Source organism: Sardina pilchardus, chromosome 23 (genome assembly GCF_963854185.1).
Source record: "Sardina pilchardus chromosome 23, fSarPil1.1, whole genome shotgun sequence".
Taxonomy (NCBI): Eukaryota; Metazoa; Chordata; class Actinopteri; order Clupeiformes; family Clupeidae; genus Sardina; species Sardina pilchardus.
Window position 1 is genome coordinate 14,961,858 of NC_085016.1, and position 17,500 is coordinate 14,979,357.

The 17,500-nt window shown below is 49.5% G+C and overlaps 1 protein-coding gene across 4 annotated transcripts in view; it reads right to left on the reverse strand.

Moving 5' to 3' along the window:
* The window catches only part of grip1 (glutamate receptor interacting protein 1), a 350,390-nt gene that overhangs the window by 53,913 nt on the left and 278,977 nt on the right, over nucleotides 1-17,500 (reverse strand). For all 4 annotated transcript variants that reach the window (XM_062528265.1, XM_062528266.1, XM_062528262.1 and 1 more), the window contains exons 9-11: nucleotides 17,107-17,276; nucleotides 14,188-14,340; nucleotides 7,871-8,020 (exon numbers count right to left, since the gene is read on the reverse strand). In XM_062528265.1, coding sequence (XP_062384249.1) covers nucleotides 7,871-8,020; nucleotides 14,188-14,340; nucleotides 17,107-17,276 — 473 coding nt within the window. The remainder of the gene's footprint in view (nucleotides 1-7,870; nucleotides 8,021-14,187; nucleotides 14,341-17,106; nucleotides 17,277-17,500) is intronic.

The window sequence follows — 17,500 nt, forward strand, 5'->3', positions numbered from 1 at the left end:
GAGGGGAGGAGAGATGGAGGGTAAAAGGGAGGGAAAGGCGGAGGAAAGGGTATGTCCTGTGCTTTGGGGTACGAGTACGACTTTGGACAACGTTTGGACAACGTTGGTTCCCTTTACTTGGCTCAGCTAATACAACTGATGCTGAAAAATTATGTATTTTTTATGTAACGCAAATTATGCATTATTTCACTGCATTCTTTACTTCATATGCGTGTGACAAATAAACCTCCTTGTATCCTTGCATCCTTGTACAGTACCTGTGACTATAATGGGAAAAGTTGGTTTAGACAAAAAGCATCTGTTAAGAAAACTCAATATACTGGACACCAATATGATGTCATCAAGCCTTGCTTACGCGACCTTTAAGCTGACTTCCAAAAACGGTTACATTTATTGAAACAAGATGAAATTCCAAGATCAACAGTAGAGACGTAAGCTTTTGCCTACTCTGTTAGTTTTTTTTTTCAATTTAAAGTTATGGTTGTCATCAGCTCTGCTGCTTGCTTACAATAAAAAGCCACCGTACGTACAGTACGCTGCAGCTTTCCTCAGATTTATTTTTGGGTCTGCAGCTCACAAAGTGCTGCTTGCCAACTTCAGGCAATTACACTGTCCACTCTTCCATACCCTGACCAACCACACCCACCCTCCCCCTGCTTGTCTGTCACTGCAGTCCTGCTGTGATTATACTTTTAGAGTTTATATGCAGAGAATTTATCATCTGCAGCTACACACCATGCCAAATACTAACCCACCCGACGCCACCTCATTGCACAAAAAAAGAGCTGGCCGGTTTGCTCCAGTCTGTTAATGAGATGTTAGTATTGAGGATTAGAAGGTATTAATTGAGAGGAGGCTTGACACGGCCTGAATATTAACTTGCTTCACTACACAGTGCACTATACCTTGAGTGGCCATTAGGTACCGTATTTTCCGGAGTATAAGTCGCACTGGAGTATAAGTCGCACCAGTCAAAAAATGCAGAAATCAGAAATGTATTCACAAAATCCAAGACCAAGAACAGACAGAGGCTGTAACTAGACACAGAGGCCAAAAAGATTCATATTAATGGTGAGAGGGCGTGAATGGCCGCCCATCTGTAGTTGTAGACAGCTGTAGACAGTAATGTTTACTCCTCTTTCATTTTGGGATTATTCAAAAACATGTTAAATTTCATATATAAGTCGCACCTGACTATAAGTCGCTATGACAGACTATGAAAAAGTAGTCCGGAAAATACGGTATTCCTTTTCTAGTGCACTAGCTATGTGGGGAATGAGTAGAGGTTTTAGACAATGCGCGCACAGTGGCACTGATTGCGGTGGCTTGCGTTGTGCTGTCTGTGACGCTGACACTTTGTCTCTTGTTGGGACGCCATGTAACTCCTCGTGTCCTCACAGCGCAGCGACAACCACCTGACGTTGTTCTACTGTTTTCCTGTCAACGGTGGCGGGGGGCTGAAGCCAAGCGCAAATGGATTTCCACCGTTGGAGCGCCTGAATAAACTTCTGCACCTGGCAAAAAAAAAAAGAAAACCCTTTCCATCCGTTCTGAATGGGGCTGTGTGCTCAGTTGGCTCCCACTCACTTTCTCTCGGATGTGTCCTTACACAAACCCAGCAGCTGCTTTTTCACCCGAGCTCTTCCAGGAAGTCGCGCTGTCTCGCACTGCAGTGGCGATTCAAAGGCGACAGAGACATGGAGGAGAATGGGCTGTTTGTATACCTGAAGGGTCTCCCATTCTGTGCCCGTCTCAATGAATCACAGCGGTAACTCGGCTTCACTCTCTCTCTCTCTCCCTCCCTCCCTCTCTCTATCTGTCTATCCGCCAAAGGCATCGACAGCTCCTGCCTTGCCTCGGATCGAAAGGATGAGTCACACGGACCAGAACACATGTAGGTGGGGCCTTTTGTAAATCTTCCCGCCAATAGTGTTCCGTGAGGCAATTCCGCTCTCCCTTATCAAAGTCGAGAACAACACACCGCAAACCAACACCACCCCCCCGCCAGCCCCCTCCCACTACCACCTCCCTCCGACCCCCCCTCTCCTAAAATAAAAACAACTTTCATCTAAAGAAAGAGGATTAGTTCCAAAAATTGAAAGAGAAAAAAAAGTGACAAAACCCGGGAAGCCTTTGAAGTTTTTCTTTTGGAGGGGTGTGTGTGCATGCATGTGTGTGTGTGTGTGTGTGTGTGTGTGTGGGGGGGGTGGTGGCCTGAAGCACTGCCCTGTTCTCTTCTGCTGAAGGGGACATCACCAGAAAGAAGCAGCAGTGGCCTGAGATACCTTCCTGGGACAACAGCGCTGTTTTTTGCCTTTTTAACACACTCATTCATGCTTAATTGGATTTCCGTGCAGAGGACCGTATTAGCACCTGAAATGACACCTCGTGGACAATCTCCCCGTTCAGATACTCCCCAAAGCTTTAGCTAACAATTACATTATGCTAATAACTGTCCACAGAGACCGGGGGGGATGGGGGGAGGGGGAGGGGGAGGAGGCGGTGGAGACCGACCTGCTAGACAGATTCCGGTGGCGACATGGTCATTTCTGCCCGTGTGACACATTAAGCCCAGAGAGGTCAGTACGGAACCCCCCCGAGAGAGAAGAAAGAGGAGGAAGAAGAGAGGGGAGAGGAGAGGAGAGGGAAAAGAGGGGGAAGGAAAGAGGACACGGGAGAGAGAGGATAGGGAAGGGGAGAAACAAGGGGATAGAGGGTAGAAGTGAGGATGGCGAGAGAGGAGAGAGAAGAAGGGATGAAGAGAGCGAGAGAGGAAGAGGAAAAGCTCCCTTGGTGAGGAAGGTGAACCCGGCTCAGATCCTGTGGATGATTAGTCTGTGCCTGGGGGGTGTTCCTGCATGTGCTGGCAGTCTGGTAATGGCCTAGTCCAGCTGGTGGACAGGTGAGCTGGGGTGAGCTGAGGTGAGGAGAGAATGGGCTGGACTGCGATGGGCAGTGGGAGAGTCAGGTGGTTTTGTGTTGGTGTTTGTGTGTATGCGCCCTCCACTGGCACTGTGATGCGGTAATCTTTTGGCTGGGTGTCAGGACTCCCCTTTGCTGACGACTGCAGTTCCTTGCTGCTAACAGACAGACAGGTGACTTTGCAGCAACAGTCCCCAGTTACTGCCGCCCCCCCCCCCCCCCCCCACACACACACTCCGCTGTCCCCATCCAAAAGCACCTGGAAAGCTTCCGATTTTCATTTTTCTCTTACAATCCCCCTCTTTCTGTTCTCTCTCTCTCTCACACACACCCCTGTCCTGTCCTGTCCTGTCCTCCGTGAGCTCAATGCAGGTGTCGAGGCTGTGCCTTGGTACACACACATCTCTCTGTCCTCCAGGTCGGCTGTTTCGCCACAAAAAGTCTTTGTATCGGCGCTGTCAATCAATCTCAGAAGCGTCCACTCAGCCGATCCTCTGACCTTCCTTCTCTCCTCCTCCTTCGTCTCTCCTCCTCCTCCTCCTCCTCCTCTATCAATGGCATCTCAATCCCTCTCTTGCACGCGCGCTGCCAGGTCTCAGATCAGGGGTTAATGGGCGCAGTCAACCAGCAGGTTTCAGTCAGACTGTCACCGCCAGAAATGTCAGGCGTAGCCAAGCGAAACCCACAAGGTGAGTCTTAAAATGTGCTTTGTTTTTCAATTAAAGCCGATGATCGATGCGGCTCGGACGAAATCATGGCATCGTCAGAGGAAGTGGCTGGTGGTTGATTTGTTTGTGGTTCTCTTCTGCACTACCGTGTACCCTGTGTGATTGGCTTGTTTTTCAAAATAGCCACCCAGCAAGAGACCTCTGCTTCAGACAACACCTTCTCTGGTCAATATAGCCCATTTTAGAGCTGTTAGTGGCCCACCTGTTTCATTGCTTTTTTGTAACTGTTTGTAGCCTACCTGTTTTGATTGTTGTGTCTGTGTATGTGTGTGTGTGTGTGTGTGTGTGTGTGTGTGTGTGTGTGTGTGTGTGTGTTCCATGGTGAGTCTGACGTTTCTCCCCATCCCTCTGTGATTAGAGAGACGCTTCAGGAGGGGGAAACCAGCACCATGGCAACTAAGATCGAACAAGCAAATTAGTCCAATATACAGGAAACAAAATATACTATTGATCAATGGAAAACTGTAGCATAAAAAAAAATTGAAAAACAGAAAACCAGAATAACAGATTGAGAAAAACAGCAACCTCTATTAGAGGGCTATTAAAAGGTGTTGCACCTGGCAAAAGGCCGTCTGACAGTCTTGTCGCACCTGATTCCTCTTTTCCCTTTTTTTTCCCTTTAAAAAGGTGTCTACCATGTCAAGACCCCTACAATTAGAACCCCCCCGATCTTACTGCGATATATTCAACCCCCCCACCTCAACCCTACAGTGCTATATTCACCCCCTTCTCCCCTCCAATCCTACAGTGGTATATTCAACCCCCCCAATCCTACAGAGGTACATTCAACCGCCACCCTCCCCCCCCAATCCTACAGTGGTATATTCACCCCCTTCTCCTCCCCAATCCTACAGTGGTATATTCACCCCCTTCTCCTCCCCAATCCTACAGTGGTACATTCACCCCCTTCTCCTACCCAATCCTACAGTGGTATATTCACCCCCTTCTCCTCCCCAATCCTACAGTGGTATATTCACCCCCTTCTCCTACCCAATCCTACAGTGGTATATTCACCCCCTTCTCCTCCCCATCCTACAGTGGTATATTCAACCCCTTCTACTACCCCCCTCCTGCCAATCCTAGACACCCCCCCGGCTGCTATCTGTGTAGCTATGACATGGCAGGCTAATTACATGAGGCAGGGGTGGAGCGCGGCGCTGGGGCTGCGCTCGAGTGAACAATGCCAAATATCTTTCAGGATCTAATTACGGGCCAGCCAGAGGTGTGATTTCCTCCAGCGCTCCACAGCGCAGCGCACAGCAGCAGAATACTAAACGGCCCGCGCCGCGCCGCGCTGCAGGTGAGCTTGGCAGAGGGGTGCAGAGACACAATCACACACACAGATATACACACACACACACACAGGTTCTGACAATTGCACACATAAACTAGCAAGTCGTACATACACACACAGGCTCTGAAACACACATGTAAATCCCATGCGCAAACACAATCACACACACACACACACACACACACACACACACACACAAAACACAGACAGGAGGCTGTAATACATACATACACGGACAGAAAAACGATACAATGTCTCCCAGTCTAAAGGAAGCCCGCGGTGATCATGGGGGAGGCAGGTCTGCGCGCGCGCTTGTGTGTGTGTGTGTGTGTGTGTGTGTGTGTGTGTTTATGCAGGGCAGAGTGGAGGAGGGCCGAGCACTCACAGTGATTTTCAGCCATCAGAAAACTGTTCTTTGAACAGATTCCATTCAGAATTCTCTGAGCCTTGGGTGCCATCAAGTGAACCAGCCATTTCACCTGTTCCGAACGAAACCAAGGATGTGCCATCAACAGAGGCTGCTGTGTGCATCACTGCGCTGTTACACCACACACCCACAGCGGCTCACTGGGAAAAAAAAAACAATCATTCTTCGAGTTCAAGCTCAGAACCAATTTATTTTTGGTCGGAACGCTCCGAACGGCCCAACATCTGAGCGTGAAACAGAACGGAGCCGGTTCTCTGTGGGTGGAAAATGCCTCAGACCGGGCGGTCCTTAAAGGCTAGCAGTCCATCTCTAGAACCCATCAGGCCCCAAAAAGCCAGACCTGTTCTGCATTCAGACATCCATTCCACAGTCGTCCACAAGCTGCTGGTAAACAGCTCCTTGGAGCTGGTGACTTCCCCTGAGCTGCTGTCATGCTCAGCTCTCATTGGTTGGCACACCCCACTGTCATGGTCACCCCACTGCCACTATCTTTCACCCGGCGGAAAGCACGACACAAGGCTTATTCTTATCTTACACTCTATAAAGTCATGATTTTTTTTGTTGCCATGCACTCCACTTTCATTAAACCTTGCGCCCAGGGGTGTGGCAATTAACGACATAAGGTGTGGTCTGGCGCATGATCCAAAAATCGTTATCCGACACCCTCTAAAAATCACTGCGCCACTGACCAAGAAAATCTTGGTCTATAGCGAAAGGCGCATATAAAGCACAGCTGAAGATGCACTGTCAGGAGATGTCAGCAGCCCTTAGACACCAGTCCCAAACAACTCCTCTGCAGGATAAATATCCTTAGGATTTTTTATTCAGCCATTTAAATATTATTGGGGCATGCTTTGCTTAGCTTTTGCTACTTTACTTTTTTTTTTTTTTAAATTGTTGTTAGAATTACTCTTTAAAGCTTTAAATGTTTTACCATGTTGTAAGTCGCTTTGGTTAAAAAGCCTCAGCCAAATGTAATGTAATGCAATGCTACCGTGTAGACTGCGTCCACGGATTCACTCTGCCTATGAGTGTAAATAATAGACCAGTGCAGATGCAAGTAGGCCTAAGCTATACTATACCCCCACAAACAGGTTTTTAGTGAAGCAAGGTTTAGTGGAATCCCTGTGTTCCATATTACACGGATGTCTCGCGTGTTAACAGATTACTTCAAATGTGTGGCTGACTGTCAAAATACCGATGCGCTGTTTCAAGTTACGCTGCTTGCTGTTAAAGGGAATGACAGATGTCATTCTCATTGGTTTAGAGGATGTAATGCCCAAAAACACACCCATGACTGATTAAGACACAGAAGAACAACTCTGAACAATGTTCGTCTGACGTCTGATCACAAAATCATGCTGAATGTGGACTGGGCACGCCCTAAATGTCTAAGCTTTGCGCTTCTGAGCATCCGTTTCTTATTGCCAAGATAGGGGCCTTAGTCTTCCGCATCACTTCCTGTTCGTCATCTTTGCTGTCTCACCAAGAACAACACTTTATGACACGCCAACAGCAGCGTCACACACACACACACACACACACACACAGCTCATCCGTCGAACACCTGTGTAAGCTGTCAGCACGCTAAGAGACACCCACGGACAGAAACACCACTTGGGACTTGACACCTCTGCTCTGCTCTGCTCTGCTCGTGTGTGTGTGTGTGTGTGTGTGTGTGTGTCCCACCTACTGCAATCTGTTCCGGTGAGCCATAAGCAGCTGTAAAAAGCGATATGATAACTCAGGCGCTGCCGCACGCTCTGCCACTAGCCGGCTAGCGGCGCTGATCCATTAGCGGCGCCGCCGCAGGAAATCAATACTAAACGGCCATTTTTGTTTACCTCAGCCGTTCCGATAAATGGAAAAGTTTCTTAAAAATGGAAGACGGGGGGGAAAAGTGCTGGCAGTGCTGGAGCAGAAGGGGAGGAGAGGAGGAGGTGTGTGTGAGAGGAGGAGAGGAGGGGAGGAGAGAAGGAGCTTGGGGAGATCTTGTGTTTTCTCCTAATGTTGCAGACAGACACAGGCATACTGTAAAGCAGGTGGGAGGTGGACTGTGTGTGTGTGTGTGTGTGTGTGTGTGTGAGTGAGATAGAGAGAGAGAGAGAGAGAGAGAGAGAGAGAGAGAGAGAGAAAGACAGGGTATGATTGTGTGAATGTGTACCCGTGAGTATTTGCGTGCAGCTATGGAAATATTATACTTGAAGGATTCCGGCACATCTACAAAGTGTGTCCACATCCTCAGAAGGCATGACAGTCATGGTAATGCACACACATGATAGAGAGAGAGCGAGTATGTGTGTGTGTGTGTGTGCTTGTTTGTATGTATGTGCATGAGTGAGAATGCAGTGTGTGTGTGGGGGTGAATGTGTTTGTGTGTGTATAAGTGAGAGTACAGCATGAATATAAGTATGTTGTGTGTGTGAACAAAAGTGTGTTATGTATGTGAATATGTGTATGTGTGTGTGTGTGTGTGTGTGTGTGTGTGTGTGGACTCACGGGAGCTCTTGTAGTCCTTCTTCTTGAGCTTCCTCCTCATCATGGTGCCGCGGGGGCTGGTGGGGTACATGTTGCGCGGCAGCGTGCTCATGTTGAGCGAGCTCAGGCTGTACGCACTCATGGAGGTGGGAGAGAAGGACGAGCCAAGAGCTGCAGAGAGAGAGGGAGAGAGAGACGCGTGAGTGGAGAGAGAGAGAGAAGAGGGGGAGAGAGAGAGAAGAGGGGGAGAGAGAGAGGTGAGTGGAGGGAGAGAGAGAGACGCGTGAGTGGAGAGAGAGAGGTGAGTAGAGGGAGAGAGAAGGGGGAAGAGAGAGAGGTGAGTGGAGGGAGAGAGAAGGGGGGAGAGAGAGAGGTGAGTGGTGAGAGAGAGAAGGGGGGAGCGCATGTAAGAGAGAGAGAGGGGTGAGTGGAGGGAGAGAGAGAAGAGGGGGAGAAGAAGAGGTGAGTGGAGAGAGAGAAGAGGGGCGAGACAGAGAGAGGGGGTGAAAAGAGAGACAGAGCGAGGCGCCAGAGGAGAGAGAGAGAGAAGAGAAGGAGAGAGAGGGATGAGAAGAGATAGACGAGGGGGAGAGAGAAAAGAGTAGAGACAAAATGGGGTGGATATAAGAGGACACGAGATATAGAGGGGTATGAGAGAGAGAGAGAGAGAGAGAGAGAGAGAGAGAGAGAGAGAGAGAGAGAGAGAGAGAGAAGGAGAATTTAGAGAGTGAGATATCATTCAGCAATAGAAGCACAGAGAAGAGAGACCAAAAATAAGAGAGTTAGGAAGAGCGCAAGGGAGAGAAAGATAGACAGAGGCCGTAATTGAGAAGAGTACACAGGCTGTGTGTGTGTGTGTGCGTGTGTGTGTGTGAGAGAGAGAGAGAGTGAGGAAATGAGAGAGGGACTCAGAGAAAAAGAGAAGGTCAGTGACCGCATGTGTGTGGGCAAAATTTCACCTCCAAATAGCATCAGAACCTGTTTTAAACACACAAGCACACCCCCTGTGAACTCTGCATCTCGCAGGGGGCCCGGCTCATACTGTGGCTCCACCAGCACTCTATGGCTGCGTCTCTCATATCGGCATGTCAGTATCGGAACATCATTATTTCATAAGATTAAAAACTATTTACATATGGATTATGGCAAAGGCGGCTGTCCTTTGAACCTCACCCTTGATCGTTCCACAACAGATATTCATTTGATATCTGAGTTCCCCCAAAAAACCTATTACAAGAAGAACAAGGTGTCAAACACACACACACACACACACACACAAACACACACATACCCTCCCGGTGACTGTGTTTGATCAAGCTGTGTAAACGCTCACTCTTCGCTAACACTCAAAACTGAATGTTAATCCTGCCCGCTCTGCCTAAAACAGCTCTCGCTTTGAAATGTGTGTTTGATTTGGCCCGGGCGGCCTCGCTTGCTACCGAGCACGTGCAGAGGGCAGATTAGACAGGCTAGCATCGCCGCTTTGATACAGAGACCACTTTCTCTCTCTCTTCCTCTCTCTCTCTCTCCTTCCTTCTATCTCTCTCTATTTCTATCTCTGTCTGAGCATGCAATCAAAGGTTTGGCAGTCCATCACTCTGTCTGCCCCCCTACTATTTCTTTCTTTCTATTGTTCCCTCTCTTCCCTTCTGTCTATGCAAACATTTCCAGGCTTAGTCGTCCATCCTTCTCTCTCTCTCTCTCCCTCCCTCTCCATCCTTTCTTTCTCTCTCTCTCTCCCTCCCTCTCCATCTCTCTCTCTCTCTCTCTCTCCTTCCCTCTCCATCCTTCTTTCTCTCCCTCTCCCATCTGTCTCTCTCTCTCTCCCTCCCTCTCCATCCTTCTCTCTCTCTCTCTCTCTCTCTCTCTCTCTCCACAAGTGAGAGCCTAAACAACCCCATTCGGTTCCCTCTGAGATCACAAATGACACTCGGCGCATCTGCCTGGCATTTCTGCGCTACATGCTAAAAGATTCGTGGCCTAATTGAATAAGGCCAGATAGAGCGCTGGCTAATTGGCTTCGTCTGCGCGCAAAATGTCAAGTGATCTAACTGGTTGAAGAAGAAGGGGGGAGGGGAAGGTGAAGGAGTAAAAAAAATACACTTCTTAAGTGGTTTTTACTGGTGAACGAGAACATAAGAACCTCGAAGCCCTTAGACCTAATAGAGGATAAAACCAAAAGAGAAAGAGGGGAGGTGGGGGGGGAGAGCACTAATGTTCCGTCATGGAGAACGAGACAGAGATGGAGGGAGGGAGGGAGAGAGAGAGAGAGAAAATGAAGTCTGAAACACTGAGCGACGGAGAGGAAAGAGATAAAAGGCCAGTGATTGAGAGGCACCGGTGGATGGATCCAGAACGAATTATGGGGAAATTGGCAGAGAGTGGAGCCACCAGACATGACCTCTCTATCCCTCTCTCCCTCTCTCAGTGGACGACAAGAAAGCCAGAGTGGGAGAGATGGAGAGAGAGATAGAGCGATGGAGACAATGAAAGAAATTCAGAGAGAGGTAGAAACAGGGAAGAGAAAAACAAACCCCAAAAGCAGCAGAGCAAGAGGAAGGTGGAGAGAGAGAGAGGGGGAAGAGTGAGAGACAGAGAGACAGACACAATTAGAAAGACTAGAGAGAGAGAGAGAGAGAGAGGGAGAGAGAGAGAGAGAGAGAGAGAGGGCTGGACTAGAGTGTTTCTGCGGCTGGACTAGCTGTTGTCCTTGAGATGGAGAGAGTGAGAGAGAGGAGCTGGAGATCAATAGCGCCGTTGGGACAGGAGGAGGAATTTATAGGTCCGGAGTGGAGGATACACACACACACACACACACACACACACACACACACACACACATCAGAAGGCTAGCTGCACTGCGTCTCCCTCTCTCTCTCTGTCTGGGCGCAGCAGCGTTTCCCGTTTCCGCTCCCCTGGACCAGAGCAGCACTCGCCACACACACTCTAACAACTGCATCTGTCGGGTCTCCGCCACGGACTCATCATCGTGTTGATAAGCTGCTGCATTTGAGTAGCCCGTCGCTCTCTGCACCAACTCCCCCTGAATGACCCGCTCTGATAAATACAAATGACCATGATTATCAGACTTAGGAGTAGAAATGACCTTTGCTAGACCAATACAGGACAGGAGTGGCCCCAGTTAAGTTAGCAGAATAAGGGACGTTCAACACATTTGCGGTGCGGGTCGGAAGGAGCAGGATTGTTTAATGGTTTCCGCCCGGATCGTGGCCGGAATGGGGATAGCGGGGAAACGTTCTAGAAATGTGTTTTTCCAGGCTTGGGAAAATGGAGGTCCTCACCTTTCTCTGCTGGCTCAAGAGCAGCTCGTGTTGACCAGTCCGCATAGCTCTTAGAGCACGGGGACTAATGATGACCGCCTGATGGGGTCAATGCACAACAACACAATGCCATTACCGCTGACCTCCTGAACCCTGACAACTTCATGACTAGCGAGGGATAGAGAGAGAAAGGTGGAGAGAAAGCGGCAGAATGACAGATACAAACGGGAGGGGGAGGAAGAGAGGACTGACCGTACACCTGCACTCATCTGACTCCCTGTCCTGCATTGTGTCCATCCTGACTAATTAAAGGGCATTATGGGAGCCGGAGGCGAGCCGATCGATGGCCATCGACAGTGTAGGGGCCCAGAGGAGCTGTGCAGCCAGCAGGATCATTTGGGGAGCAGACAGCGTTAATGTGTGTGTGTGTGTGTGTGTGTGTGTGTGTGTGTGTGTGTGTGTGTGTGGGGGGGGGGGGGGGGGGGGGGGGGGGGCATTGACTCGCCGCATTCTTTAGTAGCCAGACCTGAACGCACACGGGAACCACAATAACCATGACCGTGAACACTACAGCACGGAGAGAGAGCCCTGGACGACTCTGTGGCTTTAGAGAGAGAACAGGACTCTGGGTAAAGATCTTTCAGGGAAACAGCTTCTGGTGCTGTATCTAAGATCATTTCTAAGAACTGTGATGGAATCTTTTTGATGAATAAGGCATGATTGTTGATCTTTTAAAGAGACCCTATGCAACTTTTTCATAGTCATAAAATCGCTCAGAAATCGTTGTTTCGCTTGACTGACCAGTTTCATCGAAAACAGTAATATTTCCTCCCGCCCCCAGTGTCCCTATCCACTATTGCAACCTTGCAGTTTCTGCAGTAGACGATCGCTCCTTGTTTACATCTGGAAGTCAGAGACGCATAAGGAACCAGAAGAACCACGCTTGCAATTTATATATTTATATATAGCCTATGTATAAATATACACGCTAAAGCTGTCGGGGAAGCTCTGCAGAGAAATATGCAAGCATAAAACGAGCGAAAACGAAAAACGAAACCGAAATCAGAGATGAAATCGCCAATCCTGCATAGTTCCTCTTTAAGGAACAGGACCTGGTCCTCGATTTGGATTTTTGAGCTGAGATCTTTCCAGAAAACGTGTCAGAAAGCTCAGTGGACAACTCCGCTCTGGGCTGAAGTGTGTCATGCATAACAACATATGCCTTGCTATGATCTCACTTCCCTCTTCTGGTGATACCTTTCACTCTCTCTCGGAGAGTTGACAAAGCGTGTAATGTAATTAGCAGGCTAAATATAGTCTTAGGACTAACAGACTGAGACCCTCTGTAGGGTGCTAACTAATAACGCCTCAACACCTTTTCTGAGCTGGAACAAGTTCACAGTTAAAACTGTGGCCATTTGATTTGCTAGCTCTCTAGTCTTCTCCCTGTCTCTGTCTCTCTTTCTCTCTCGTCTCGAGTGAATCCAGTTGTGCTGAGGCAATCAGCGACAGGAAAGAGAACAGGGCTTTGGAGAGGAGACAACGATGACACCCATCCATTTCTTTAAAAAGAGAGGAGGGGGCAGGATTGGCTGCAAAAGCAGCGAGCAGTGGACTGCTATTCTCGCCTGGCCCTCTGCTCGCTCCATATCGCCTGCCTGCACCTTAGCCCTGAGAGAGAGAGATGAGAGAGAGAGAGAGAGAGAGGGAAAGAGAGGGAAAGAGAGGGAGAGCGGGAGAGAGAGAGAGGGGTGAAGAGAGAGAGAGAGCGAGAGAGAGAGGAGAGACGCTCCACTACGCCCACCACCGTCGCATAATGAAATCAATGGCTTGAAAACACACACACAAACGCACAATCATACATAAACAGACTAGCAGAAAAAAAAGTAAATAAATGAATAACTAATTTGAGAATGTGACGGCGGCAGCAGCTGCCGCAGAGGCAGCTGTGGGTAATCTGTGGCTGTCAGGGACAATGCCCGCGCCAAGGCCGACTTTTAGTTCTGCTCTATATTTCTGAGGGAGAGAAGGAGAGAGAGAGAGAGAGAGAGAGAGAGAGAGAGAGAGAGAGAGAGAGAGAGAGAGAGAGAGAGGGAGAGAGAGAGAGAGAGAGAGAGAGAGGGAGAGGGAGAAGGGAAAGAGGTAGAAAGCAAGCCCACACACTCAACACCAAGACGAATCCCAAGAAGGAGGAGAGAAAGAATGGGATGAAAGAGGGAGATGATATGAAAGGAGGAGGAGGTGGAGGAGGAGGAGGAGGATGAAGAGGAAAAGGCAGAGGCAGAGGTGGGATGGAGGAGCGAGAGGGAGAGAGAGGAAGTGAGAAGAGGAGAGGAGAGGGAGGGAGAGGAGCGATGAGGAGAGAAAGAGGATGTTGAGGAGAGGAAGAGGATGTTCACACCAGACCAGAGGGGGAGAAGAGTCACGAGACGGCTGAAGAGGAGGATAGAGAAAAACGCCAGAAGGAGAGAGAAAAGGAAAGGAGGTCGATGAAAGACTAGTAAACCCATGTCAGAGCAGAAGAGAGAGAAAACGGGTGGACTGCAAATAGGAGAGGAGAGGAGAGGAGAAGAGAGGAGAGGAGAGGAGAGGAGAGGAGAGGAGAGGAGGAGATGTGGTAAGGGGAGATATGAGGAGAAAAGAGGAGAGGAGATGTGGTGAAGCTAGAGGATGGGAACAGGACAAGGTAGAAGCAAGAAGCTCCATGCAAAGGATGGCAAATGAGGGGAAAAGAAGGAGTAAAGAAAGTGAAGATGAAAAAGAGGAGGTAGGAGAGAGCAAGGGAAGAGAGGAGAGAGTGAGGGAAGAGAGGAGAGAGCGAGGGAAGAGGGAGAGAGTGAGGGAAGAGAGGAGAGAGCGAGGGAAGAGGAGAGAGCGAGGGAAGAGGAGAGAGCGAGGGAAGAGAGGAGAAAGCGAGGGAAGACAGGAGAGAGCGAGGGAAGAGAGGATAGAGCAAGGGAAGAGAGGAGAAAGCAAGGGAGGAGAAGAGAGAGGGAGGAGAGAGGGGAAAGACAGCAGTGGTTAGGCGGCGGAGAGCAGAGGAAGAGGAGCATTTACGGGGGTTGTTTGGAGAGGATTTCTGCTGCTTGGCATGGCTCCGGGTGGACTGGTCAGGGTGGTAGGTGTTATAGTGCTGGTAAGGGAGGAAGTTGCTGTTGTTGTTGGCACTGGACTCCCAGGGAAGTGTCCGCGTACTCCGCTGGACCTTAACTGCCCCGGTGGACAGGGCAGGAGAGAGGGGAAGGGCAGGAGAGAGGGGGGGTGGGGGCAGGAGAGAGAGGGGGGCAGGGAGGGAGGGGGGAGGGGGAGGGGAGACACAGATACAGGGTCAGGAACTGGGTGGTGACTGAGCACACACTTACACACACACATGTCCACAAATTTATACAATTTCAGACTGAACCAATTCCACACAGACATTCATACACATCACACAGAATCTTAACACACACAGCCGTACCCACACTACACTAACCCTGAGAAACAGGGTACATGGAACATAGGAGAGTGTGCACTAGGACAATGTCTAGTGGGGGAAACTATAACACAAGTTTTGGTAAAAGCAAAAGGTGATGGATCGATTTAGTCATGTGTTTATGTGTTTCTATGTGTGTATCAGAGGCGAAGGGGAGTTCACACACACACACACAAACAAACACGCACGTACGCACACGGTGCATGCTGCAGGTAGTAATCTGGAGTCATGCCGCGCACTCTCTATCTCTCACTCTTACTCTCCATCACACAGCGGTCCACTCAACACACTTGTCTTCTGGTAGGGAGGGGGCACACACATTACTCACCTGTGTTTGTGTGTGTGTGTGTGTGTGTGTGTGTGTGTGTGTGTGAGGAAGTTAGAGAGAGAGAAAAGAGAAAGAGAGAGGGAAAGAGAGCTAAATAAATAAAAGGTCCATGTATGACTTCAATGGTGTGTCCCAGACAGTGTGTTTGTGTGTGTGTGTATATGTGTGTATATGTATGTGTATGTGTGTGTGTGTGTGTGTGTGTGCGCGCTTGTCTGCACATGTGTGTGTGCATGCGTGTGTGTGTGTGTGTACTCAGTTTCCCGCCGATATCCCTGCTGGATATATTTAGACATGCCTTTGTGCCGGCATAACTATTGAACCCTCAACAAGAACGTCAGCAACAACCCAGCAGAGAAGAAGACAAATCAAAGAGGAAGGGAGGAGAGGAGAGGAGAGAAGAGAAGAGGAGAAGAGGAATAGAGAGGAGAGGAGAGGAGACAAGAGGAAAGGAAAGAGATGAAAAAGGATAGGAGAGATGAGAAGAGAAGAAAAGAGAAAAGAAGTCAAGAGAGAAGAGAGGAGGAGAGGACACTATCAGTAAAGAGTTCAGGCGCGCAGTAGAAAGGAGACATGAGGAAGAGAAGAGAGGAGCAGAAGAAGAGAGGATGAAGGAGGGATAGAGTATGAGACAAGAGAAGAGAGAAGAGAAAAGAGAGAGGAGAGAAGAGAGGAGTTCAAAGCTTCGGGTTTGTTGTCTCATCCTCCCGGAGGAGATTAAAACATACATTTCATGAGACTCAAAGAGGGCATCTCCATTAGCTACAGGAGGGAGTGAGGATTCATCTAGCACACACACACACACACACACACACACACACACCTGCAGTCACACACTCACAGTTAGAGGCTTTTCTGATCATACTTCCGAGTTTTCTGATTGCCTAGCTGAGCCACAGTTATTTCCCATATAATAGCACATAATTATGCTGAATAGGGCTAGTGCAAAACCAAATGTATTCACTACAAGAAGAGGTGGTTTTGCATACTTCCATGACCTCCAGTCACCCCTGCTAGCATACCACACACACAGACACACGCGCACACGCGCACACACACACACACACACACACACACAGACACGCACGCGCACACGCACACGAGCGCACACACACACACACACACACACACACACACGCACACACACACACACACACTCCTGTTATCTGCAGCTTTGTATTTCTCTTGTTGCTGTGCTGGTGATATAAATCCTGCCCTATCAGACGCCGGCGCTGGCGGCGGATAATCCTGATCGGCCGGGCGATCGCTCATCGCTCCCCTCGGCCGATAACGCGCGTCGGTGGAAAGAAGCATCGGACGGCGGCGCCGCTGTCGTCGTAAAAAACCTCCCGTCATGACAATGGAACGTCGACTCGTCGTCGCCCGCGGGCTAGTCAAGAGGAGACAGACACAACGGGGAAACAAACTGGTCTCCGGCGGCAACCAGGCGAGACGCTTGCGGGGGCCCGATAAAGAGGCGTCCTCTCTGTCGGAGGGGCTTCTGGGATGCGTTTACGCTTCTCTGGACACGCGACAGCTGAGCACGTCGTCAAGAGGACCTGAGATAGTGCTGTGACACCCACGGCTGTTCCTGTTCACTTATCTCGGGAGTGCTCCTGTTTTCTTCCCTGTTAGATCTCACAATGTGTTAGTGTGTGTGTGTTAGAGTGTGTGTGTGTGTGTGTGTGTGTATGTGTGTGTGTGTGTGTGTGTGGACGTATGAGCCTATTTCAATTTCTCTTATGTGTCTGGGGGATTTGTGAGTATGTCACAGTGTGAACATCTTTGTGAATCTTGTGATTGTGTTTGTGTGTGTTAGTGTGTGTGTATGTGAGGTGCGTACATATACCCTGCTCTGGGCCCTTGAGGGCTAGCCTTGTCTTGTGTGTGTGTGTGCGAGTGTGTGTGTGTGTGTGTGTGTGTGTGTGTGTGTGTGTGTGTGTGTGTGTGTGTGTGTGTGTGTGTATATACACCATGCTCTGGGCCCTTGAGGGCTAGCCTTGTCTTGTGTGTGTGTGTGTGTGTGAGTGCGAGTGCGCGCGAGTGTGTGTGTGTGTGTATGTGTGTGTTTACCATGCTCTGGGCCCTTGTGTGTGTGTGTGTGTGTACCATGCTCTGGGCTAGCCTTGTCTGGTGTGTGTGTGTGTGTGTGTGTGTGTGTGTGCGTATATACCATGCTCTGGGCCCTTGAGGGCTAGCCTGGTCTGGTGATGGGGGAGGATCTCCATCTTGACGTGCTCACAGGCACTGGCCAGCAGCTGGGTGGCCTCGGCCAGGGTGCAGTACTCCATGCTGGTCCCGTCCACGGACAGGATGTGGTCGCCCGCGTGCAGCGCCCCGCACCTGAGCACGGCACAACAACACTGAGGTCACTTCCTGTCACAAATCTCTGATGGAAATGGTCGGTCAACAATTATCCATCCCTAACCAATAGCGTTATCTTATTCCCTATAGGGCTCAGAAGTGTGTCTGATACGGCTCTAAACATATACATGTGTATGTTCTTCTCTATAGCTTACACTCTGAGTTGTGTGTGTGTGTGTGTGTTTGTGTGAGAGAGTGAGAGA